At 44.0% G+C, this 26,038-nt stretch overlaps 1 protein-coding gene across 1 annotated transcript in view; it reads right to left on the bottom strand.

Annotated features, from left to right (window-relative positions):
• Positions 1-810: 810 nt before the first annotated feature.
• Positions 811-26,038, bottom strand: part of Lrrc8c (leucine rich repeat containing 8 VRAC subunit C) — a 101,781-nt gene continuing 76,553 nt past the window's right edge. Inside the window, exon 4 of the mRNA XM_045138302.1 lies at positions 811-5,452. Within this exon, the coding sequence (XP_044994237.1) occupies positions 3,179-5,452 (2,274 nt within the window). The 3' untranslated portion in view covers positions 811-3,178. The remainder of the gene's footprint in view (positions 5,453-26,038) is intronic.

The following is a 26,038-nucleotide window of genomic DNA, read 5'->3' as shown; positions in this document are numbered from 1 at the left end:
CTGTCAGCCCGATCATCAGCCCCAGACAATTGCAGCTCTGGGTACTTTATCATGAAACCTCGCCAAGAAACCGCATCTATCCTGAGCCTCGGGTGGACAGTGGCGTTAAGATCACAGATGGCGCGTTTCTAGTTAGACAGCGATTTCTCCAAGTTTGGACAAGAGAGCTAATTGTGCCTTTTTCGCAAGAGCACTTGGAAAACACAGAAAGCAATTAGGCAAACAAGCTCTACACACTGAAGTAGATCAAAGAATGCTAGAAAAGTCAGTAGTTCATTTACCTGAGTTTCCCACTTCAAGGCTAAGTAGTATATTAATCGAACGCTTTTTACTTAAGAATGTGAGCAAAAACGTACAATATTCAAAAGGGCCAGAGTCAGAAAATTTAGGCTCTTCAAAGTTAAGTTCGAGGCCTTGAAATTTTAAAAAATCTAATAGAAAGATCTATGAAGCCTTCTCAATTCAAATTTAAAGTCATAGAATTATAATGAATTACTGAACATTAATTGCAATTTAGGTTGGGGTTCAGCCTGCCAAAATCATTATGAAAACAAATCAAATTATGCTGGAAGTTTGAGCAAGTGGTGAAATTGAATGATTGGTAATTTATTTCACTTACGAACCCATACAAGATTATTTGTTAATGTCACATTAAGATTCTTTTTTTTTTTTTTTTTTTTTTTGGTTTTTTGAGGTAGGGTCTCACTCTAGCCCAGGCTGACCTGGGATTCACTAAGGAGTCTCAGGGTGGCCTTGAACTCACAGCGATCCTCCTACCTCTGCCTCCCGAGTGCTGGGATTAAAGGCGTGCGCCACCACACCCGGCTTCACATTAAGATTGTAGCCCATATCTAAACTGAAAAGATCTCTTTTGAAGGGTGATATAGAAAGCAGTGGTTAATTTTCATCCAGAAATACAGGACATTATCATCACGATTACTTTTCAATACTGGACGCCAAGTCATGCTTGGTAACGGGCAGGCAACCTGCCGACAAACTGTTGACAAATAGGGCCATGTTTCTAAACACAACATGTTGCTTGTATTTAAGATCCCAATTTTTGGGAATTTAACATTTTTCTATATAAGAATTATAACCAAGTTATTATTCCAAAATAGTATTGTCTTGATTCCAGGTTGTAATAAATCACCATGCTAGAAGCTAACAGGACAGAAAATGTGAAGTACTTGGTTTATGTCATTAGCTTGTTAAATCTCATCCACACCTTGTGACCTATCTCTCTTCTTGTTTTGCTGTGTGTGTGTAATAATGTGTGATGCGTGGTGGCACCCCACAGGTCCCCGGTGACCAGAGTGGATCATGAAGTGTCCTGCTCCATCATTCTTGTGCCTGTCTGTTTTGAGCCGGTCTCTGCTGATTCTGGAGTTGCCAGGCTCCAGTGACACTTGGGTCTTTGCTCCCCTGCAGCACTGGGATTGCAGCAGCATATGGCCACACCCAGCTGCTTACGTGGGACCTGGGGATTCAAACTCACCCTCCGGACCCCTTGAGGTCCTCATGCTTGCAAAGGAAGCACACTTAACTGCTGAGCCATCTCTCTGGCCCCATTCTTCCTTCTTTTTTTTCTTTCTTTTTTATTTTGTAGGGCTGGGATCTGAACCCTGGGCCTGGAGTATGCTTAGCATTTACTTTGTCCCGGAGCCACACCCACACAGTCCTCTGCTGAACCTTAAAGTTTAAAGCATGGGTGAGCTCCACGTGGCTGGGTAGTTCCCAGCATTGCCTGGCATAGATCACAAAGTGCCACTGGGCAAACCCAACGGGACCAAGAAGACATTGTCAAAGGCAGCATTCTGAAGCCCCTTTCGCTGTTAAGTGGTGAACTTTCTTAGATCACGCCGTGAACTGTTTAGTTCAATTCTTCATACTTTTATGTTGGATTTTAAGAACACAATGGGCAATGAAAGCTTCGCTGTCCATTAGGCAAGAATTATTGGTAAGTGAGCGCACTTAACAGTGTATTTATATTTCTGCAAAAGTAACAAGACCATCCCAAGTGAGATGCATATTTTAAGCTAGAGAGCAGAAGAGCCCCATGCTTGCATCATTAGCATCCACAGTCAGGGCAGGCTTAGGGAAAATGAATACATGTATGTGGGAGGTTTTGTTCAGCAGCTGACTTGAATCGATTATCACAGCCACAGGGCCGGAGGAGGAAGGGAAGTCTGAGTGGAATATATCAGCTCTTGAACAGAGCACTTTAGTAGCAAAATTTTTTTTCCATCTGATGCATCCGCATATTAAGATATCAAAAATGATTAAATTACTCAAAAACAGGCTTCTAATTCTATGATTTTAAATTTAATTATCTACTAGAATATTAAAATAAATCTAATTTCCCCAAGGTTGTTTGCCAGTACCACATAGCAGTATTGAGGCTGAAGGAGGGGGAGGGGTGGAGCTTCTGTATTGAGCTTTAAAAAATTTTTAAAGATGTTGGTTAAAACGTTAAATGTTGATGAGAAATTCCAGGATGTAACTGTATGGGCTGCTTTCTTCACTCACTTATGAAATCCTCATCTTAAGATAATTATAACTGTCCCATATATGGAATGACACAATTTAGGTGTTGGAAATAGTCAAAAATTTGAAATGATACTCTGGCAATGCACTTACATGAATTTACACTCTGGAAAATGGTTTTCTATAGAATGGAAAGACCTGGCTGATGAAGAAAGGAAGTCGGTATAAAAGTAATTACCCCAGACTCCTTGGTACTCACAACAAAAACAAAAGCAAGGATCCTGTGCAGGTGTAAGCAAGCTAGAAACAGCCTTGGCAAAGTATCCATTTAAAATATGCACAAAATACATGCATTCTATAATTCCCTCCCTTTCATGACAATGAATTAAAAACAAAGAAAAAAAAACACCAAACCCCAAGCCAGATAGAACCATTTGCTCTTGTCAGTAGAAAACAATAATTGCTACATTAGCTTCCCAGACAAATAAAACTTTAAAATATTAATATTGAAAAAATACAATTAAATTTTTATTAAAAAATACATACTCCTTACTCAATCATTGTGTACATTTTGTTTTGCGTGAAAAAGAAAAAAAAAACCTAAAAATAAAATAGGAAAGGCATTAAGACTACCTAATTATTTATATTGTATTTGGTAGAAGCATGGTTCAGTCATACTTGAAGGAAAAATAAGTTACTCGGCTTTCATTTGCTCCCGGACATCAGAGGGCAGAGTTTCAAACAGAGCGTCTTCCACAACTAACCCAGCTCGCTTCAGAGCCCGGCAGTCTCCCAGTTCTGGAGGGAGGATTTCAAAATGATTGCCTTTGACATCTAAGTAGGAAAGAAATAGTAAGTTTCCAATTTTTGGTGAGAGTACTGATAAGCTGTTTTTGCCGATCTTCAAGGTTTTCAGCTTCTTGCAGAAATAGAGTTCATCTGGAAGGCTTTCCACTTTGTTACAAGTGATGGAAAAATACTGTAAACTTTGGAGAACCCCGATTTCGGGTGGGATGAATCGGATGTCATTGTAGGACAGGTCCAGGTATCTGATTTTGTTGCACAGGAAGAGGTGTGAAGGGAGCACCTCTATCTTGTTGTGACTGAAGGACAGTCGCTCCAGGCTGGTGAGTTTCTTTATGTGCTCTGGGATGTAGGTGATGCTATTATACCACAGTTTCAGTACCGTCAGCTTCCTCAGGTGTTGGAAGCTCACGATTTCTTCTATAGACTTCAGGTTGTTTTCCTTTAGGTCCAGTTCCTGGAGGCTGAGCAGGCTGAACACGGCGTGAGGAATGCGCTCCAGGTCGCAGTGGACCAGTTCCAGCTCCGTCAGGTTGGTCATCTTCTTCAGGTTGTTGAGCATGACCAGCTTGGTCCCGTCATTGTGCAGACACATCTTCTGCAGGTGGCTGGAGACGTCCACCACGGCCTGAGGGATTTTGGAAACGTTGCTTTTGATCGAGAGGATTTTAAGGCTCTTGAGATCCCGCAGAGACTCGAGGGTGATGTTTTTGGAAATGTCGTGACTCAGGGAGCCAACCAGGTAGAGCTCCTCCAGGTTGCGGAGGCCGTACATCCAGGGGGGCAGCTCCCTGATGTCATCAAACTTGACGCTCAGCACCTTGAGGCTCTCCTTCAGGAAGGAGAGCGCCGCGCTGTGGATCTTGACCGAGCACTGGTGCAGGGAGAGCTCCTGCAGGTTTTCCAGCTGGGCAACGGTGGCGGGAATCATCACATTCTTAATGATCTCAAGCTTCAGCGACTGCAGCTCGGTGATTTCAAACACGGTGTCCGGGAGGCCAGAGAGCATGATGAGAGGCAGCTCGAGCCGGTTGTGGGCATTGGTCTGGAGCTTCTGCCTCAGTTTGTCAGGAGTCCACTCGTTATTCAAGTTCAACTGCTTCAGCTTGTTCTCGCTGACTTCGGACAGGAACACGGCAAACCTCTTGGAATACAGAGGGTCGTACTGGTCTATCATGTGCAGCATGAAAGCGAAGTCGTTCTTCACATCCGGGATATCGTCGATCCCGGTCTCCTGACGGACGTACTCGAAGGAATATTCGCGCAGGGAGCGGTAGAAGAGCCAGTACAGGGTGTAGAGGCACGTCAGCCCGTAGATGCTCACGAAGCACAGGTAGCAAAAGGAGAGCTTGGAGAAGAGGTGCGCCATGGTGTGATTGCACGAGAAGTTTTTGTAGCCGGTCATGTCCTGAATGTCCACGTTACAGTCCACTGTGAACTGGACTTTGGAGACCAGGGCGCTGTTATACGCGATGATGATGAGGAACTTGATGACCTTCAGCACGGTCTGGCGGACGTACATGGCGTAGAGGATGTCTCCCTCTTCCACGTGCAGCCGAAACTTCTTCACCTTCTCAAACAAGGCCTTCGCTTGCTCGCCTTCCTTTTTATCCAGGGCGCCCGCCGTGGCCTTGTCCACCACGAACTTCTCGGGAATGGACTTGAGAGACTGCGAGTTGACCAGGCTGCCCTCGGCGCCCGACTGCGCCGTGTTGGACCGGTTCATGTTGTTCTTGCTGTTGTCTTTCTCCTCCGAGTCCTCCCCGGACACTTCGGACAGAGCCCGCGTGGTCCACGGAGAGTCAAAGCACTTGCCCAGGATGGAGATGAAATGTTCGATTTTGGAGCTGGAGCCCGGGAATTTGAACCAGAAGTTGCTACAGAGCATGAAGACCAGGGTGTGGATGAGCACGAGGTAAGGGAAGTACTTGGCGTACCAGTGCAGGGCCCGCTCGTAGCACATCTGGTTGATAAAACTGTACTGCTGGAGGTCCAGGTCCGTCTTCAGCCCCTTCATCTCCACGGTGGTGGGGTTGGTAGGAGAGGGTTTAGGTGGAGGTAGCGGGGTGGTGTTCACAACTGCTTGGGAGACATTGGAAAGGGACGAATGGTTCTGAGCAGGCTGCACTCTCTTGGGAAGGCAGATGATCTTGTCTTGCATGACCTGAAAGACAGAAAGAACATTTTCAAATTATATTACCCCAAGAGCTCTCGTAATGTTATTAGGGTGAAGAAAGCAACAATAACATCCAATAAATGTCCATTTCCTCGGCCTGGAGAATATAATGTTCAATTCCAGCACCGAGATTTTATTCTTAGTTCATCTGATAGCACAATGAAACATCCGATTTTGTTCACCAGATCAAAGCCCAACATCAAGCAGTGGTATTGCCAGGACAAAGTGAATAGTTAGAAAACATTCAATCTGTTTTCTTTTCCACTTTGTGTGTGGCGTACATCCATGTATATATCCATATTCACACGCATGTCGGCACATGTGCATGTGTGTGTGCACAAGCGGGTGATGCAGGCCGGAGGTTGACATAGGGTATCTTCCTCAGTTGTTCTCCACTTGATTTACTAAGGCAAGATCTCTCACTTGAACCCAGAGGTCACTTATTTAGCTTGTGTAACTGGCCAGCTTGCCCCAGGGATCCAGTTTCCACCTCCTGAACACTCCAGCATTTTATATATATATATATACATACATATATATATAAATTTATAAATAGCCCAGGCTGACCTGGAATTGGCTATGCAATCTAGGCTGGCCTTGAACTCATGGCAATCCTCCTACCTCTGCCTCCCAAGTGCTAGGATTAAAGGTGTGCACCACCATGCCCAGTTTAGTATATTTAAAAATTTTTTTTTTTATTTCTTTGTTTGCAAGTGGAGAGAGAGGTAGGAGAAAGACAGAGAGAATAGACACTTCAGGGCCTCCAACTGCTGCAAACAAACTCCAGAGGCACACTCTGGGCATCGGGCTTTACATGGGCACTGGGTCTTTAGGGCTCGCAGGCAAGCTCCTTAACTGCTGAGCCATCTCTTCAGCCCCCTAATATATTTTTTTAGTATTTGAATTTCTTCTCTCATAGCAGCCTGGGAGAATCAATCATTGATCTAGGAAGTTACCAGATTCTATCTGGAACTGGATGGCTCCCAATACTACATTAGTTGATGTATGAGCAATAAAAGGTTTGGAAAGAAGATGAAAAAAAAATTTTCTAGCTTTGTTGTTTTTCCCTTTCCTTCTACCCACACCCTAGACTATACACATAGACTAACAGAAGGATTATGAAATAGTGGGGATTTTACTAAGCTTTCCCAAGCTCTTAGAAAGAGATGAGAGAATCCAGAAATGTTCAATAGCAACCTGTTCGTGTCTAAATTTGCTAGCTTTGTGAGTAATACTGAGAACCTCTGTTAGTCTATCAATGTTTTGATTTGTTGAAAAGAACATCATGGAGTAATGCCAGGCAGTCTCATAGGACTGCAACTTTAAAGACAGGCTTTCTGAGGAGGTGGGACGAGATGGCATGTTCCTGAATCAAATTGGAGGGCTCACTCCCACAAAGAGCTCAAGCAAATGGAAAGACTTGAACAATAAGCAATTGTTCAAAGGAAGAATAACCAAGAAGCACACAGTAACAACATCCAGAATTCGCACCTCATGGAAGGTCGAGCTGTACCTTCAAATGTCAAGTGTCTGGGAAGCAGCAGTGTTTGGTGACTCCCCAGGAGCAAAGTTCCCCATTAAAGTTCTCTACGCTGATTATAGAAATGGAAACTGAACTCATCACGAAGAGCAGACCTGTTGTATAGCATGTGTGGTGGTTTGATTCAGGTGTCCCCCATAAACAAGGCTTTTGAATGCTTGGTCCTCAGCGGGGAGCAATTTGGGAAGCAGAAATTTGCTGGAGGAGTTGTGTTCCTGGGGCAGGCTTTGGGGTGTTGTAGGCAGCTCCTGCTTGCCGGATCTTGGCTCACTCTCCTGCTGGTGTCTTCTACCTGCAGTGTCGGATTGTAATACCCAGCCTCTGCTCGGGTCAGGCATCGCGAAGCTTCCCCTGGCGACTGTAAGCCAAAACTACACCTTTCCTCCCAGCCTCTGCTTTTGGTCACGTGCTTTGTTCCAGCACCGAGAAGGAAACTACAATAGACACTGAGGCCTGAAATCAGGTCAACCTGACTGATGTTGTCTAGCCCAAGGCCACCCAGACCCCGAGTCCACCTTCCCACTTTACTGAACTGAATTTCTAGGATTAAACCAAAGGATCTCAGCTTGATTCTGTTCTAAATAACAAATTATCCTATATAAGTAATTCCCATATCAGGGACAAAACGTACCGCTTTCCATATCCTAGGCAAATAAGAAACAAGGCTGGAGGAAGAGAGGGTGTTTCCCTACACAGTTTATAAAGCTGGGGCAACTGCTGACTATGGCAATCAAAAGGTGGAAGGGGGAATATTTCTAATGCATTACTTCTCTCTGAAGCCAAGTGGGATGCAGATTTTATAATGTTCATTTTTGTAACTTGTTTTTGTTCTTGTTGTTCTTTGAAGTAGGGTCCCATTCTAGCCCAGAATGACTTGGCACTCACTCTGCAGTCCAGGCTGGCCTTGAACTCAGTGATCCCATTACTTCAGTCTCCAGAGCGAACCACCATGTCCAGCTCTTGGCTTGGTTCTGGTGCTGTGGGTTGAAGCCCAGGCCCTTGTGCGTTGCTCAGCCTATGCTGATCCACCGAGCTATGCCTCCATCCCCCATTAATTTTTTTTTTTAATTTCCAATATTTCAAAACTTTTCATATCAAATTGCTCTTGTCATGTCTGCTGAATTTTTAATATGGTGACATCTCTTCTTACCACTCTCAATATAATTTTAAATTCATTATTAGCTATTTGTGTAAGTATCTCAGAACTCCTTCCTTCCAGCTTCCTGTCTCCCTGCTCCAAACAGGCCACAATTGAGACTTCAAAGGTCTCAGTCCTCCAAAAGCATACAATGGAGGTGTGTGTGGGCGGGGGAGGAGGCGGAATCTAGCCCGGGCGGAATCTAGCCCGCGTGCAGTTCCGGACTCTGAACCGTCCCTCTCTGCAGTACCCAAGGCTTGTAAGGCCCGGCACCTTGTGCATTCTCTCTCCAGCTTCTTCCTGATCTAAGGTGTGTGGCTGCTTCTCTCTCTCTCTCTTTGCTGCACTCACCCCCTTCCCCCATTCTTTCCACCCTAACATTCTCTCTTCCCTCCACTTCTTGGTTCAGAGTCTGCTTTGGCATTCCCTGGGCCCTTTGGCCCTGGTTTGGTGTTCCCGTTCCCCTCCCATCTAAACAACCCCCGGCTCTGAATCTCAGAAGAAACCTTGCTGCCCCGCAGAAGCCATGTGTCTCAGCCCTCTAGCTGAACCTGCAGTTTAAGATTTTCATTTCATCCTGAGTGGATCGCTGCCCTAACTTCTAGTTTTAATGACAAGCCTTTCTTCTTCCTTTTCTTTTTTTTTTAAATTATTTATTTATTTATTTGAGAGTGACAGACACAGAGAGAAAGACAGATAGAGGAAGAGAGAGAGAATGGGTGCGCCAGGGCTTCCAGCCTCTGCAAACGAACTCCAGACGCGTGCGCCCCCTTGTGCATCTGGCTAACGTGGGACCTGGGGAACCAAGCCTCAAACCAGGGTCCTTAGGCTTCACAGGCAAGCGCTTAACCACTAAGCCATCTCTCCAGCCCCTTCGTTTTCTTTTGAGGCAGGGACTCAGGCTGCTCTTGAACTTGGACTATTTCTACTCAGCCTCCTGATTGCTGGGGTTAGGCATATGCTCCACGCCTGTCTCCTCTCCTCTTCTCTTCTCTTCTCTTCTCTTCTCTTCTCTTCTCTTCTCTTCTCTTCTCTTCTCTTCTCTTCTCTTCTCTTCTCTTTCTTTCTTTCTTTTTTTTTTAAGATTTATTTACTAGAGCGTGGGGGGGGGGGAGAATGGGCACACCAGGGCCTCCAGCCACTGCAAACAAACCAGATGCATGTGCTACTGTGTGCATCTGGCTTACATGGGACCTGGAGAATCGAACTTGGGTCCTTAGGCTTCAAAGGCATGTGCTTTAACCACTAAGCCATCTCTCCAGGCCCCCTGCCAGCCTGTCTGAACAGTTTTTCTCGTGTGCGCTGATGCAGGCACATTCTGTGTGTGATGCTGTTTTCTGCCACCTCTCACGTGTGCTTGGGAACGTGTCCTTTTGTGAATGCCAGCTCAGGAGTGGCCACTCGGCCTTATCACCGAGCCGTGACGTCTCCACGTTTCCCTGGGGTGTTAGTGTCTCCCAGGTCCAAACATGGAGAACAGTGGGCCCTGGTTGGGAGACGTCTATAGATAGCTTCCTTCAAGTATCAGCTGAAATATCCGGTCACTGGCCATTCTTTCCAGCTTCCTTTCTGGCACAGAGGCCTGGGCTTCACACAGTGGCCAGGCTCTGGTCACTGAGTCTCTTATCTTGTCTGCAGCACGTACTGTTCCCTTTACTGGCAGGAGCTGGGGTTCTGGCTGTTCCTGGTCACTGTGGATGATGGCGACAGTTGGTTCAGCCCCACTCAGCCCTCCATTTGTGTCCCACAGAAATGCCTTGAGCCGGGATCGAACCAGGGTCGTCAGGCTTCACAGGCAAGTGCTTAACCTCTAAGCCATCTCTCCAGCCCTGTCATCATGCTTTTAAAAATATTTTTATCTTTTTGCCAGCAGAGAAAGAGAGAGAATGGGCGTGGCAGGGCTTTTAGCCACTGCAAACGAACTACAGTTGCATGCGCCACTTTGTGCATCTGGCTTTACATGGGTACTGCAGAATCAAGCCCAGGTCATTAGGCTTTGCAAGCAAGCACCTTAACTGCTGAGCCACCCTACAGCCTCCTCTGTCATCTCTTAATATAATTTTTTTCAAGACAAATTAACATTATGAGGAATAAGCATAGCTTGGGCAATGTCAAACAAAATAAACTTATTCTGCCAGGCCATGGCACTTCTCCCCCCCCCAAAAGGTTTTATATACCTCCCATCAACAGCATATGAGAATATTTATTTCCCAGTATCTTCAATATCTTTCATGGCTCTTTTCCTACAAATTATAACCTAAATATTGTTTCTTCAGTTTGAGCTATGAATTCATAGTTGTGAACTGGGGATGTAGCCCATTTGGCAGAGTGCTTGCCTAGCACACACAAAGCCCTCAGTTTGACCTCAGCACCTCGTAACCTGGGTGTGGTTAGCACATGCATGTAATCTCAGCACTCAGGAGGCAAGAGGCAGGAGGATGAGAAGTTCAAGGTCATCCTCAGGTACACAGGGACCTATGTTAAGACCAGCTTGGGGGGGGGGGTGTTACATAAGAACCTACCTCAAAAAAGAAAAAAAAAAAAAAACCAAAACAGAGCAGGGTGTGGTGGTACACACCTTTAATCCCAGAACTCAGGAGGGAGAGGTAGGAGGATTGACATGAGTTCGAGGCCACCCTGAGACTACATAGAGAATTCCAGATCAGCCTGGGCTAGAGTGAGACCCTACTTTGAAAATAAAAAGCAAACAAACAAATAAAAAAACCAAACACAAAAACAAAACAAATTTTAAAAAGCCTTAGGGGAAAAAGAAGCCTTAACCATGAGTATATGACTATTCTTATAGAAGCAGGAAGTGAGGGTGAAAATATGCCATATGCTAAAGAGGTACCAGCATTTCGACACACCTACTTGGGATTCAGATGTATTCCTGAGACTGTGGTGTATATCTGGAAAGACAGTGGTTGGTTTTTTTTTTTTTTTTTCACCTTAGCAATGGCAGGTTTGATTCAAGCTTGTAACATGGAATCACAAAAAGGCTAGGGAGGTATATAAAGTGATTAGCTTTAATCTTCACCCTCCCTCCACTCCACAGCTTTGCATAAAGCTGGTTCCACAGGTTTCATTCACCCTGAAGCTGATATCCAGACTTGCCCCCAAGTTGATAGAGAGCAACCCAAATTATCCCAACTAACCTAAGAATGTTGCAAGAGAAAGACACCCCAAATCTCTCTTCCCCGAGGCCTGGTATTAAGGACAGACTGCAGGAATATAAGAGGCATACATACTACTTGCTCTTCTGAGAACGATTCAGTCTTGTCAGAGAGACATAAGTAGCCATGGAAAAGGCCAAACAAGAGTGTAAGTAAGAGCTGGGCGCGCTGGCCCACGCCTTTAATCCCAGCACTCTGGAAGAAGAGGCAGGACGACTGCCATGAGTTCAAGGCCATCCTGAGATTGCATGGTGACTTCCAGGTCAGCCTGGGCTAGAGCGAGTCCCTACCGCGAAAAACCGAAAAGTAAAAAAAATGAAAGAGCATCAGTAAGACAGTACATCGCCACGTGAGTGGTGTGCGTGGAAGATGTGGGCGTGCACTGAGCAGCTATGCTTCGTGGGAGACGCGTGACTTCTGAGTCTTGAAGCTCCTACACTTGGATTTGCATGGGGTAAAGGACAGGTCAGACACCTGTGGGATCCAGAGGCAGGAACAAAAGGCTTTGGGGGACCTTTGGGAGACAGATTGGAAAGATGGACTGTCATTCTTTAGTCGCTGAGGGGTAGACTCACATCTCCCACATAAAAGGAGGAGAACAGAAAGGAGGTTCTCTCAGGTCCTTGAGTGATCAGTTAGGACACACACTGCACTGAGCACCTCCCCCAGAAACAGACGCCTGGACAGCGTCACCGTCCAAGGCACGGATCCGTCCTGTCAGGATGCTGTGAACACCGATAAACGTTGATTTTGTCACAAGCCTACTGAAAATCTTGCAAGGACCAAAACCTGTTGAGAATGACAAGGAACTAGAAAGGCAAAAGAGATGGGTTCTATAGGAATGAACACCAAAATGCTTTGGGGCTTAGCAAATGCCTCTGCCACACATAAGAAAGAACAAGTCTTGCTATCCTCCAAGCTCAACCCTGTGTATTTGGGGGCCATCACCCTGAAGAACAAAAATAGACATCCGTGAGAAACATACATGCTACGTCACTGTCATAGACAAGCAAGGTCTTTGTCTCCAGAGGAAATGGAAAGGCAGGACTGAGTGTGTGGCATCATTTCCTGCCTCCTGTAGTACTTCTGCCTCTTAGCTTCCTGCAGTCTGTCCTTAACACCAGGCCACCGGGAAGAGGAGAGCTTTGGAGTGTCTTTCTCTTGCATCAGTCTTAGGTTAGTTGGGATAATTTGGGTTGCTCTGTCAACTTGGGGGTAAGTCTGGTACCTGTGGAAGCAGCTGATACATGTATGTATGTGTATGTATATATATATGCATATATATATATAAAGTTCATCACTTTATATAGTTCACTACCTTTTTGTGGTTCCACATTACCAGCTTGGATCAAACTTGCCATTGCTAAGATAGAAAACACTCTCTTTCCAGGTATAAGCCACAGCCTCTGGACTACACCTGAATCACAAGGTAGTGTGGCAAAATGTTGGCACCTTTATAGCGCACACTATCTTTCCTTCTGTTTTTTTGTTTTCTCAATTTTTATTAACATTTTCCATGATTATAAAAAATATCCCATGGTAATACCCCCCCCCTCCACTTTCCCCTTTGAAATTCTATTCTCCATCATATCCCCTCCCCATCTCAATCATTCTGCTTATACATATACAATACCTTTTTTTCATGACTTTATTTTTCTTTTAAATTATTATTATTATTAGGTTTTTCAAGGTAGGGTTTCACTCTAGTCCAGGCTGACCTGGAATTCACTATGTACTCTTAGGGTAGTCTTGAACTCATGGCGAATCTCCTACTTCTGCCTCCCAAGTGCTGGGATTTAAAGGTGTGCACCACCACGCCCGGCTTATAAATTGTTTTTATATTTATTTATTTGCAAGGAGAGAGAGAGAGAAGAGAGACAGAGAAAATGGGCATGCCAGGGCCTCTAGCCACTGCTAATGAATTCCAGAAGCATGCACCACTTTGTGCATCTAGCTTACATGGGTACTGGGACATTGAGCCTGGGTTCTTAGGCTTCGCAGGCAAGTGCCCCAGCTTCTAAACCATCTCTCCAGCCCTGACTTGATTTTGTTTGTTTTAGAGCAGCTTTAGATTCACAGCACCGCAGAGAGGCGTCCCATGTGTCTCTGGCTCTGGACATGCATAGCCTCTTGGTAGTAACTCCCCGCACATTGGAACAGCGGTTACAGTTGGAGAACTTACATTGACTTACTATCACCTAAAGCCCAACAGGTTACACTAGAGTTCTCTCTTGGTGTTATGTATTCTGAATTTGAACAGCCATATGGTATTTATCATCACTATAGTCAATTGCAAAGCAGTTTCACTACCATCCAAGTCCTCTGTGATTGGTCTATGCATCCCTCTCTTCCCCACATCCACACAATCACCAATATCGTGACTGTATACACACTTCAGCATTTCCCCACACGCCCCCTAACTGAAATCATACTGAATAAAGGCTTTTCAGACTGGTTTCCCTCACTTAGCAATGAGCCTCTTAAGGCACCTTCATGTGCTTTCGTGGTCTGATAGCTCACTTTCTTCTTCTTCTTTTTAAAAATGTTCATTTTTATTTATTTATTTGAGAGTGACAGACAGAAAGAGGCTGATAGAGAGAGAGAGAACGGGTGTTCCAGGGCCTCCAGCCACTGCAAACGAACGCCAGACGCGTGCGCCCCCTTGTGCATCTGGCTAACGTGGGTCCTGGGGAATCGAGCCTCGAACCGGGGTCCTTAGGCTTCACAGGCAAGCGTTTAACCGCTGAGCCATCTCTCCAGCCTTCACTTTCTTCTAGATAGTACTACACAGCATCTGTTGTCTGGACTCTCTCTTCCTTAGTGATGATGTTTGAAATGTATGTGAGGGCCGGGAAGCAGCACAATCCCTAGAGGAAGACTAGATCCAGACAGTCAGAGAGAAAAATAGTTAAAAGCAAACCGTTAAATTCTAAGGTGCTTCTTAATAAACACAAGGACTGGCTGGAGGTGTAGCTCAGTGGTAGATCCCCTACTTTACATGTACAAGGCCCTGAATTTAATATTCTTCCCTTCATACAAGAACGCAAACATAAGGACTGAGTAAAAAAAATATAATAATGTTTTCATTAGCTGCAATAGGAAAAGAAAGAAGAAGAGGACAGAAGATGATGATCTTGGCACCCGGTAGGCAATGGAGAACAGTCAGTCTATTGTCCGGACTGTGTTCTTTTGAGGTAAGGTCTCACTGTAGCCCAGGCAGACCTGGAATTCACCGTGTAGTCTCAGGCACAGCGAGCCTCCTACCTCTGCCTCCTGAGACTCAAGGCGTGCGCCACCATGCCTGGCCTTGACTCTGTTCTTTTAGTGACAATGCTCAAAACTTGCAAGATGGTCAGGAAGTCACACAATGTACAAAGAGGAAGTTTAGAACCAGGTAGTCAAAACACAGAAAAAAAAAAGATGAAACATACACAGCTCTCCCATGTACTTCCTGACTTCATGCACACAGCCTCTCCCGTTATCAGCATCCCTCACAGAGGGGGTGTGTTTGTTACAACTGATAATCCTACATGGAGAGATCCCGGCATGGACTCTATGTCCTGGGGTGGACGCGGGCATACAAGGGATGAGTCAAAAACAGCAGCACACACCTGCAGGTTTCACTGAAACCCAACATCAAGCAAATCTTGTGGGTTGTACAGCAACAGAAATGTCTATGTCTGAGGAGTATTAAATGCCACCAGTGTGGTAGCATTTCCCAAGTCATTATTACACACTTATTCAACCAAGTGACAATAAACTCCTTAAAGGCAGGCACCATGTTTTGACTTCACGGGGACACTGAATAGGTATGCCATGTGTATCAGGTAAGCAAGTACTATCTTTTTTCCAACGGACAGCAAGCCCACACATTTCCTAGAATTAGAACATCTCTAGGGCCAGGGAACATCTTGAAACGTCTAGCTTTTAGCTATCTTCTTCTGAGATGAAACATTTCATTCCACACATCCTCCGAAATGCCAAGTGATGTCAGCCCAGCGATTCCTCAAGCCAGAGCTAAGTGCTGACTCACTCAAAATCCACCAAGAAAGTGTCAAACCGGGGAGGCCCTGTTCGCTTATTCCTGAGGAAAAAAGAAGTAATCGCATGGACCCTAGGATCATCCCTACATTTTGATACTTGGTTTGATTTGGTACAGTTCTGTCACTGTAGACCTTGATACACAAATGTTTCCGGGGTGACAATACATTCTGCTGTTAAGGATTTAACCCATGGTTGGCCTGTCACGTTGCAGCCATCTGGGATGATTTTCTCTCCTATATTTTGGTTGTATCTACGTTGCTTTTGTTTCCTTGTTCCCCCGTGTGTGTGTGTGTGTGTGTGTGTGTGTGTGTGTGTGTGTGACAGAGAGAGAGAGAGAGAGAGAGAGAGAGAGAGAGAGAGAGAGAGAGAGAAAGAAAGAAAGAAAGAAAGAAAGAAAGAAAGAAAGAAAGAAAGAATCAGGCCTTCTAGAACCTCTTGCCACTGCAGTCTCCAGACTCATGCACCGCTCTGTGCATCTGGCTTTACATGGGTACTGGGATTGAACCTGGGCCAGCAGTCTTTGTAAGCAAAAACTAACCACTGAGCCATATCTCCAGCTCCATTTTCCTCTTTTGAAGGAAATAAACGATGGACAAGGAATTAGAGGTAAAAACAAAACAAAATTAAACAATGAAGGAATGGGTAAGATTCAAAGCAGTCGCTTCTCGTTCTACTTCATGGCATTTTCCTATAAACCAAGTGGATTGGGAATTATTGGCTCCATGGAAATTTAAGTAGAGAGCATTTCAAAGTAAAAGCCCTGTGAGAAAATTAAATGGATATAAAAACTAAGGATAAACATTAGGAACATACACTGTGCATGGTAAAGATTATCTAGCGTTGTGGTTTGAGTGAAATGTTCTCCCTAAGTTCATGTGTCTGAATGCTTCGTCTCCAACTGGTGGCTCTGTTTGGAAGGGTCATGGAGCCATTAGAAGGCAGAGCCTTGTTAGAGGAAGTGGGTCATTGGGAGCAGGTTGTGAAGTTTTATAGCCCAGCCCCATTCCTGCGTATTCTCAGCTTCCTGACAACAATGTAACAAGCTGGCATTCCACTTCCACCACCAAGCCTTCCTGCCATGATGGGCTACAGCCTCTCTACATACACATAAGCCAAAATTAACTCTTTCTGTCTTTAAGTTACTTCTGGTCATGTATTGGGTCATAGTAATGAGAAATAACAAATACATCTGGTTAACTTATTTGAAGAATTAAAATTATTTATTTAGCCGGGCATGACGACACACACCTTAAATCCCAGCACTCGGGAGGCAGAGGTAGGAGGATCGCTGTGAGTTCAAGGCCACTCTGAGACTATGTAGTGAATTCTAGGTAAGCCTGGGATAGTGTGAGACCCTACCTTGAAAAAGCACCAAAAAAAAAAAAAAAAAAAAAAAAAACAACCCTATCTATAATTATGCTCTTGTAAGGAACAGCATTTTTGGAAAGTAATGTGCAGACACTGAAGTCCGCACTCAGCCCCAGTCTGTGATCAGGACTAGCATACGAGAAATGAGAAATATTCAAAAAGAAACAAAATCCTTTGGTTTTCTCGCATTGTCTGAACAGTACACAGATGTAGAATTCTAACTAATAGACTCATCTGAATAAACCCATGAGCGGGAAAATAACTTCAAAAGGGTTTTTCAAAGATGATGATGATTATAGAAATATACCATAACGGATTCAAGAATATTCCATAGTAGGGAGTACAGTGGAGATGTAGACCGCATGACTCAGGAGGAGAACCGCCGTCAGTCACGGTGACATCACAGCAGGTATGCATGGAAGTAGCTAGGCGATGGTCTGCGCGCACAATTCCAGCCTATTCTTGAGGCCCTCCCCCCGCCCCCCTGCTTCCCAGGGAGAAACAGGGTCAACAGAGATGGCAACCATTAGAGGGGAGACTGAACTCTTGTGTCAGCAGGGGTTCACTCTAAGTGGGGAAGCTTTGCCTTGAGGTCAGCCTATTTGTACACTCTCCTGAAAGCTTCCGTTTGGAGTCATTTCTTTGTGGGTACGCTGGGGGGCATGGTGCATGAACTCTCCAGCACTGAGCCTTCAACCTTCAACCCGGGGTGGGGGCGTCATCATTTTGAAGACTCTTTCCTTGGGGTGGACGTGAGCAGGTGGGAGCTGGTGCTGTTTCTGTCCCAGAAGGTGATGGGGGCCGGGGGAATGACTCAGATGAGCAGGATGCCAAGCTGCTTCTGGCCTCTCTTACTCTGTCTCCCTCGACCCTGTGTCTTTCCTTTACCAAATCCCCCTGCTTCCTTGTGTATTTCTTCCTTCTCTTGCACCAAGCTGGCAGAGATGACGACGCAGAAGCCAGGAAGACTTCTTTCAGCCCTTGTCCCCTTCTGGGACCTCTGGAGAATGTCCTCCGGACTTATGAGGTCTGATTCAGCTCATGAGAACTGCTGGTGATGGTTGGGAATAAAGCCTTACCTTCAGTTAAATATACTTTGCCTGGTTTTGCCCTCTCTGCTCCCGGAAGAAGAAAGCAGGCAGATAACGGTGGAGGGAAGCATTTGGGCGTATGGCCCTGGATCCTTGCCCTCCCTCGGTCTCTGACAGATACCAAAGTGCACATAACGTAAACATGGGGATTCCCCACATGAAGAATAAGGAGGTGTTTTAAAGTCTGGGGTTAAAGAGACTAAAAATAATACATTTCTATTTTACTATGATTTTCTATTCACAATAAATCTGTGAAACAGAAATTCTGATCCCATTCATTTTACAAACTTGGGGCTCAAAAAAGTCAAATCCTGCCCAAAGCTTAGAGTAGACCCCATATTTTCTGCTGGCAATTTTGGAGAAAGATTTGACTTTTCTCTTGAAATTGATTTGAGTTAGCTGAAATTATATTTTAAAAGACACCAAAATTTTGTGTTTCTGGTGAGCATATGAGGTTTCTACAGAATAGAAATTTGCTGTGGTTGATGGCCTGCTTGTTAGACAAAAGATTGACAGTTGGCATACAGAAATTCTAAAAATGCGTGTCTAAAGCAGGGAATGCTGGCTGCACACCTGAAATCCCAGCACCGAGGAGGCGTAGGTAAGAGGATCATCATGAGTTTGAAGCCAACCTGAGATTATACAGTGAATTCCAGGTCAGCCTGGGCTAGATTGAGAACCTTTCTTGCAAAACAAACAAACAAAAAAGGCCTAATTAGTATCTACATAGGTATTAGGTTTCAGAAGTAAATACCCCTCCCCACTCCTCTGCCTCACAGATTGCATTAGGCATTTTCTGAGGCAAATATGTAGCACCTACATTATAAAATTTATCATCAACATAACAATGAGCTAAGATACTTGGTCTTAGGTTCATATCACTCCAGCTTTGCATATGAGTACAAAGATCCTCCTCCACTTCTTCAGGACTTACATAGCCTGTGTAAAGAGACGTCAATTCTAGGGCTGGGGAGGTAGCTTAGTGGTTAAGGCGCTTGCCTGCAAAGCCAAAGGACCTAGGTTCGATTCCCCAGGACCCACATAAACCAGATGCACAAGGTGGTGCATGTGTCTGGAGTTCATTTGCAGCAGCTGGAGACCTGGCACACTCATTCTCTCTCTTTCTCTCTCTCTCTCTCCCTGCTTTTTTTTCATTCTCTCAAAAAATAAAAATATTAAAAAAAAAACCCGAGAGATGTCAATTCTATTCTATTTTATTTTATTTTTTAATTTTTATTAACATTTTCCATGATTATAAAATATATCCCATGGTAATTCCCTCCCTCCCCACCCCCACACTTTCCCATTTGAAATTCCATTCTCCATCATATTACCTCCCCATTACATTCATTGTAATTACATATATACAATATCAACCTATTAAGTATCCTCCTCCTTTCCTTCCTGTCAATTCTATTTTAAAAGCACATACCCTAATTGTGACGAATAATTTGCCAACTTGACAAGATCTAGAATCACCTGGGGGGCAAATATCGACCTGTCTATGTGGGAGTTTCTAGGTTAGGTTAATAGAGTGGGAAGACCTGCCCTCACTATGGACTACACTACGCCATGGGCTGAGGTCCCCTGGACCCGAGAGAGAGCTGAGCACTGGCATCCACCGCTTTCTGCGTTTGGATTGTGGACTCAATGTGACCAGCTGCCTTGCCTTCCCCACCAGGAGGGAGTGTGTCCTCTGGAACTGAAAGCCAAGGCAAGCCCTTCCTCCCTCACACTGCTTTGTTGGTCAGCTCTTTGATCATGGCAATGAGACAAGTAACGAATCCACTAATATTGCCAGTATTCCCAACAATTCTTAGGAAAGCTAGCATATTGAACTTGAAGGTACATGATGCAGTCACCATTTTACAAAAATTTTTATTTATTTATTTATTTTTAAATTTTTATTAACATTTTCCATGATTACAAAATATATCCCATGGTAATTCCCTCCCTCCCCAGCCCCACACTTTCCCATTTGAAATTCCATTCTCCATCATATTACCTCCCCATTACAATCATTGTAATTACATATATACAATATCAACCTATTAAGTATCCTCCTCCCTTCCTTTCTCTTCCCTTTATGTCTCCTTTTCAACTTATTTTTTTAAACATTTTTTTAAGTTTTTATTTTAGAGAGAGAGAGGGAGAATTGGCATACCAAGGCCTCAGCAACTGCAGTTGAACTCTAGATGCTTGCGCCACCTAGTGGGCATGTGTGACCTTGTGCTTGCCTCACTGCTGTGCATCAGGCTTACGCAGGATCTGGAGAGTGGAACATGGGTCCTTAGGCTTCGCAGGTAAGCGCCTTACCAACTAAACCATCTCTCCAGCCCAAGAGTCACTGATTTTTATGTATTTCTTTACACACATGTGCATATGGACATGCCAGGGTCTCTTGCTGCTGCAAACATACATTGGACACATGTGCCACTTTTTGCATCTGGTGTTACATGGATGCTAGGGAACTGAACCTGGGTCAGCAGGCTTTGAAATTAAAAGCAGGCACTTTTAACTGCCCAGCTACCTCTCCAGTGCTGGAGCCTTTATTCTTGGAAACAGGCAGTGCACATAGATGCCTGCACACATGTGTATATCCAAAGTCCTTATTTGCTAGAAATCTTCATGTGGGAATTTATAAAATCATGTTTAACCTTGTTCATAAATCTCATCCATTAATATGCCCTGGTACATTTTTTTATGAATTTAATTTATTCCTATATTTCTCTAATCATATAGAATACTAGTGACTTTGACTTTTCCAGAATCATTTCTTCTCCTTTGTGACCACTGCACTTTATTTATAGATAATCACTGTAGCAATTATGTATTTTTATGAGTATAGGAATATCTACATTGCAACAGTTTAAGTATTTTAGGACTGAACCAAGTTTTGTGTCATCAGAAACTAGTATAGTGCTTACAAATGTACAGAATAAATTGATGCAATGAATAAATGTATATATTGTTTTTCTTCTGCAACTCTCCAAGACCTACTGGAGCAGAAATGGAGTCTTAAATTATCCTGTATGCCCCAGAATGCCTACAGAGCCCTGGGAAACTAGTCAACATTCCATAGTGTGTACTGATTTATTTGAAGTTTCATAGTAAAAACTTCATGAAACAGAATTCTTCAATGCCCAGATAGTCTCAAGGAAAAGTTACATAGATTTATGTGTCAAGGAAGAAGTGAGATCTAGACTGGCCTCTCACTAAATTCCTTCTAAATTTTCTTCCAAATTTGCCAGCCACTTTCTTTTAAAAAAATTATTTATTTACTTGTTTACTTATTTATTTATTTTAGAATGAATGTACTTGGCCTCCTGCCCCTGTAAACAAACTCCAAATACATGCTTCGCTTTGTGCATCTGGCTTTATATGGGTACTGGGGAATCAAACTTGGGGCTGTCATGTTTTGTAAGCAAGCACCTTTAAAGGCTAAGCCATTTATTCATCCCCACATGCTGCTTTCTAAAAAGAAATTTAACTACTGCGTGACAGCCTTTGTGGATAAGAATAAACAGTGAACATGGCAGATCGTTATCCAAAAATCACTGATGTTGAAATGGACAAGCTTTAATCCCTGAAAGACCTGAGTACAAAGCAAACTAAAACAAGCCCTAAGAGCTCATTGGAAAATTGGTTTGGAATGAAAGCAACACTTCCCCACAGAAAGAGACGCAGGTTATAGACTCTCAGCGCAGTGCCCAGAGTCCCCTCAGCTGCAAGGAAGCCGGCTCCAACTGTGATGAAATTGCTATGGGAGTTTAGCGTCTCTAACAGTAAGATCTACTTGAGTACACTTCACACAGCATCAGTTTGAGCCGGCAACCATTAAAGATGGGCAGGCTAGACAAGAAAAGGCTGCCTCACCCAGACATCTAAATCTTCATTATTAAGTAACCACATGTGGCCAAGCCAAAACAGATTCTCAATTCTAAAATGCATCCCGCTGGTATCACTGAAATAATGCCAGCCTGCCTGATGATGGTGCCTCAATTTCTAATTTAAGTTTCCTTGCCATAACAGTATATTTTTTCCCACAGAAATTTTGGCCATAGTTTTCCAATATTTGAGGGCACATAATAGGGTTTATACCTGCTATAGCAGATTTTGTTGTTCTTTACTATGTTATTGGGGTATCATCAAATATATCATCAAATGATTTTTTTTTTCTAGTTCCTCAATTCTCAGACCTTGTCTCTTTCTCTGGTACTGCTTTATGTGCATATTCCTAAGCACGAGGCCTTCAGAGTTCCTATCCAGCTCTGCAGAGGGTTATGCCAACTCTCTCGTATTACAAAGGAAGGTCGCTTTGTATAATCTATACTTTATAATTTTTTCTGGGGAAGTCTGAATTTTCTCATTGACTTATTAATTACATATCACACACTAAGTTTTCCCCAATCGCTCCATGTTATATGTTAAGCAGTATTTTCTTTCTTTTGTTTTCTTTTTTGGTTTTTTGAGGTAGGGTCTCACTGTAGCCCAGGCTGACCTGGAATTCACTATGTAGTCTCAGGGTGGCCTCGGACTCATGACGATCCTCCTACCTCTGCCTCCCGAGTGCTGGGATTAAAGGCGTGCGCCACCACACCCGGCTAAGCAGTATTTTAATATGGCTGGTTTAAAAAAATTTTTTGTTTATTTATATTTATTTATTTGAGAGTGACAGAGAGAAGGAGGGAGGGAGGGAGAAAGGGGGGGGGAATGGGCATGCCAGGGATTCCAGCCACTGCAAACAAACTCCAGACATGTAAGCTCCCTTGTGCATCTGGCTAATGTGGGAACTGGGGAATCGAACCAGGGTCCTAAGGCTTCACAGGCAAATGCCTTAACCACCAAACCATTTCCCCAGCCCTAAAGGATAATGTTTCTCTAAGAGCTAAAAACTTTGTATGTACAGCACAAACACCGCACCTCATACGATATCTTGGATTCCAGCTGTCAGGCAGTGTTCGCTGGCATCGTGTGGTATGATGGCATGTTCAGTGTGAAAGATGCTTGCTGCGTTCAGAACAGAGGCTGCAGGGAAGTTGCACCATGTGTGAGGGAGTGAGTCCTCAGATCCATCCTTGTGTGATCTTGAGTAAAGTTTGGGTCACTGTGCATTCAGAAGCCTTTAACTGTTGCTGTAATTGTTGTGATCCTCACGTTCTGTTAGGTGGTCACCCATAGGGGTCATGACCCACCATTTAAGAAGGCATCCAGGAGGACATGAATCTTGCCTGCAAGCAACTTGACATTGTGTAGGAACAATGAGGTAAGTTCTTAGCATTCTCCGCCCTACATTGTTCCCACTTCAGTACCAAAGGAGAGGTCATGAGAGTTGCTCTGGTAATTCCAGTGGGCCCAGGTTCCAACACAGTGCAGGGCTGAATTCTCTTGTCTGACTTCTGAAAAGCCAGATGTAGAGCTGAGCACAGGAATCCAAGACACCTGGAATTTGTGGAGACACAGATAGTGTGTGGCAGGCACTCAGTGTGAGTCAGTATTTGCCTCACCAAGTAGATTCACTCTAGAGAAACAAAGGGGCCCCTCTTCTGGGTGCCACACTGCCTCTTTGGTCATCTGCCTGGAATGCGCCTGCCTAACTGCCCGCATGTCGTCCTCCCTCGGCCCTATCTCCTTGACGGTGATGCTGCTTGGACGTGGGATCGCCTTTGCTCTCCTCATACTGCTTCATTTGTTCCAAAGGACTTCTGTCTGGAAGCGTATCTGTTAGTTTTCATGCTGGCATTTGGATAATCTATTTTTTTTTTAATTTATTTATTTGAGAGCGACAGACACAGAGAGAAAGGCAGATAGAGGGAGAGAGAGAGAATGGGCGCGCCAGGGCTTCCAGCCTCTGCAACCGAACTCCAGACGCGTGCGCCCCCTTGTGCATCTGGCTAACGTGGGACCTGGGGAACCGAGCCTCGAACCGGTGTCCTTAGGCTTCACAGGCAAGCGCTTAACCACTAAGCCATCTCTCCAGCCCCTGGATAATCTATTTTTTTATCACAGTTTGACTCCACTGACTAGAGCTCATATATGCAAAGAAAAAACGGACCTCATGACACACAGCTTGCTCCTGCAGTCTCCTTCCCCTTGGTCCCTCAACCCACTTCTGGAAAGGTATCTTCAATAACAGGAAACTTGTGGTCTGACATGACATTTTCAGAAATGTTTTGCCTTTCGGAGAGTTTGGGTTTGCATTGAGCCAAGACATTCCTTGCTAACTCTCCTGTCATTGTTGGGTCTACTGCTCTCCCAGTCAGCATGGAATAGGCTTAAGGCATTAGAACTTGCCTCGGGATGGATGCCTGTTAAGGCTTGGATCTGAAATCTCCCAAGAGCTCCTGCGTGGCAGGCATGGTCTCCAGTTTACGAGTGTTTAGAGGTGGGGCCTTTAGGACGTGCCTGGCTCTGATCTCATCTGTGGATGGGTTCGTTATCTCACGGAGCTGGTGACGGGAACTTCAGGAGGTGTGGGCCAGTTTGTAGAAACTGAGCTAATTGGGGTGTGAATATAGATCTCTGTAATTCAAGGTTTCCAGACTCTTTTCCAAGAGTATTGAATGCTCAGTTTATATCAGTATATATGTATGCATGTATGTGTATATACGTATGTATATAGGTATGTCATGGTTACAATGTCTCATTTTAGCATTTTAGCTCTGCCCACTCATTTCCTAAAATTGATTCTTCTGATCATTTATGTGTGGCTGCTACCAATTCTAGTCATACAGGTATGACTCCCAAAACGAGTCTGGCCTTACAGAGTCACGATCCTATATATTAACAACTCTTCCAACCAGATTTTTTGTATTTTTTTTAAAATTCAGATAATACATTTTATTTATATATTTGCAAAAGAAAGAGAATGAGAGAGAGAGGAGGGAGAGAGGGAGGAAGACTGTGGGTGTGCCAGGGCTTCTTGCTATTGAAAATGAACTCCAGATGCATGCACCACATTGTACATCTGGCTTTACATGTGTTCTGGGGAATCGAACCCAGGTTGGCAGGCTTTATAAGCAAGTACCTTTAACCACTGAGCAATCTTCTCAGCTTCATATAATATATTTTAAATTCCTATTTACCTCTTTACTGAAAATTCACTTTTTTAATGTTTATGTCAGGACTGAAGGATAGGTTCTCTTCCTGGGTGTATGGTACTGGAATGACCATGTATCTTATAATCTTAGAAATCAGACAAGGGCATGTGTGGTGGTGGTGAGGCTGGGGATCAGAAGAGAGCTGGGTTAGGATTCCCAGTGATGAGGATGCATTTGGAGGAGTGGGGAGATAGCTCAGCAGTTAAGCCACTTGCCTGCAAAGCCTCATGACCCATGTTTTTATTTTTTAAATTTTTATTAACATTTTCCATGATTATAAAAAAATATCCCATGGTAATTCCCTCCCTCCCCACCCCCACACTTTCCCCTTTGAAATTCCATTCTCCATCATATTACCTCCCCATTACAATCATTGTAATTACATATATACAGTATCAACCTATTAAGTATCCTCCTCCCTTCCTTTCTCTTCCCTTTATATCTCTCTTTTAACTTACTGGCCTCTGCTACCAAGTATTTTCCTTCTCACGCAGAAGCCCAATCATCTGTAGCTAGGATCCACATATGAAAGAGAACATGTGGCGCTTGGCTTTCTGGGCCTGGGTTACCTCACTTAGTAGATTTTTTTGTATTTAAAATAAAAAGATTTGATACGTCTCAGAGCTTTCTTGTGAAATTTATAGTTAACTAGTTTCCCACTTGTGAATCAAATTAATTATCTGATTTAATCAAATTATTTAGAGCGTTGTATAATTTACACTTGAGAAAAGATTTGGAAAGAGCATATAATTTAAACCTTTTGTTTTGTTTTGTTTTTTGAGGTAGGGTCTCACTCTAGTTCAGATTGACCTGGAATTCACTCTGTAGACTCAGGGTGGCCTCGAACTCACAGCCATCCTTCCACCTCTGCCTCCCAAGTACTGGGATTAAAGGCGTGTGCCCCCACACCCAGTGTGAAAGCATATAATATATATTCTTGAAAGTAGAAGGATTAGCTCATAGGGTTGCAATCATTTTAAGTGTGTGTGTGTGTGTGTGTGTGCATGCATGTGCGCAAGTGTGCATGCACATGTGCACTTTAAATTTTTTTTTTAATTTTTATTTATTTATTTATTTGAGAGCGACAGACACAGAGAGAAAGACAGATAGAGGGAGAGAG

This window comes from Jaculus jaculus, chromosome 19 (genome assembly GCF_020740685.1).
Source record: "Jaculus jaculus isolate mJacJac1 chromosome 19, mJacJac1.mat.Y.cur, whole genome shotgun sequence".
Classification (NCBI taxonomy): Eukaryota; Metazoa; Chordata; class Mammalia; order Rodentia; family Dipodidae; genus Jaculus; species Jaculus jaculus.
Note: the sequence above shows the minus strand (reverse complement) of the source record. Positions and strands in the feature narration are given on the sequence as shown.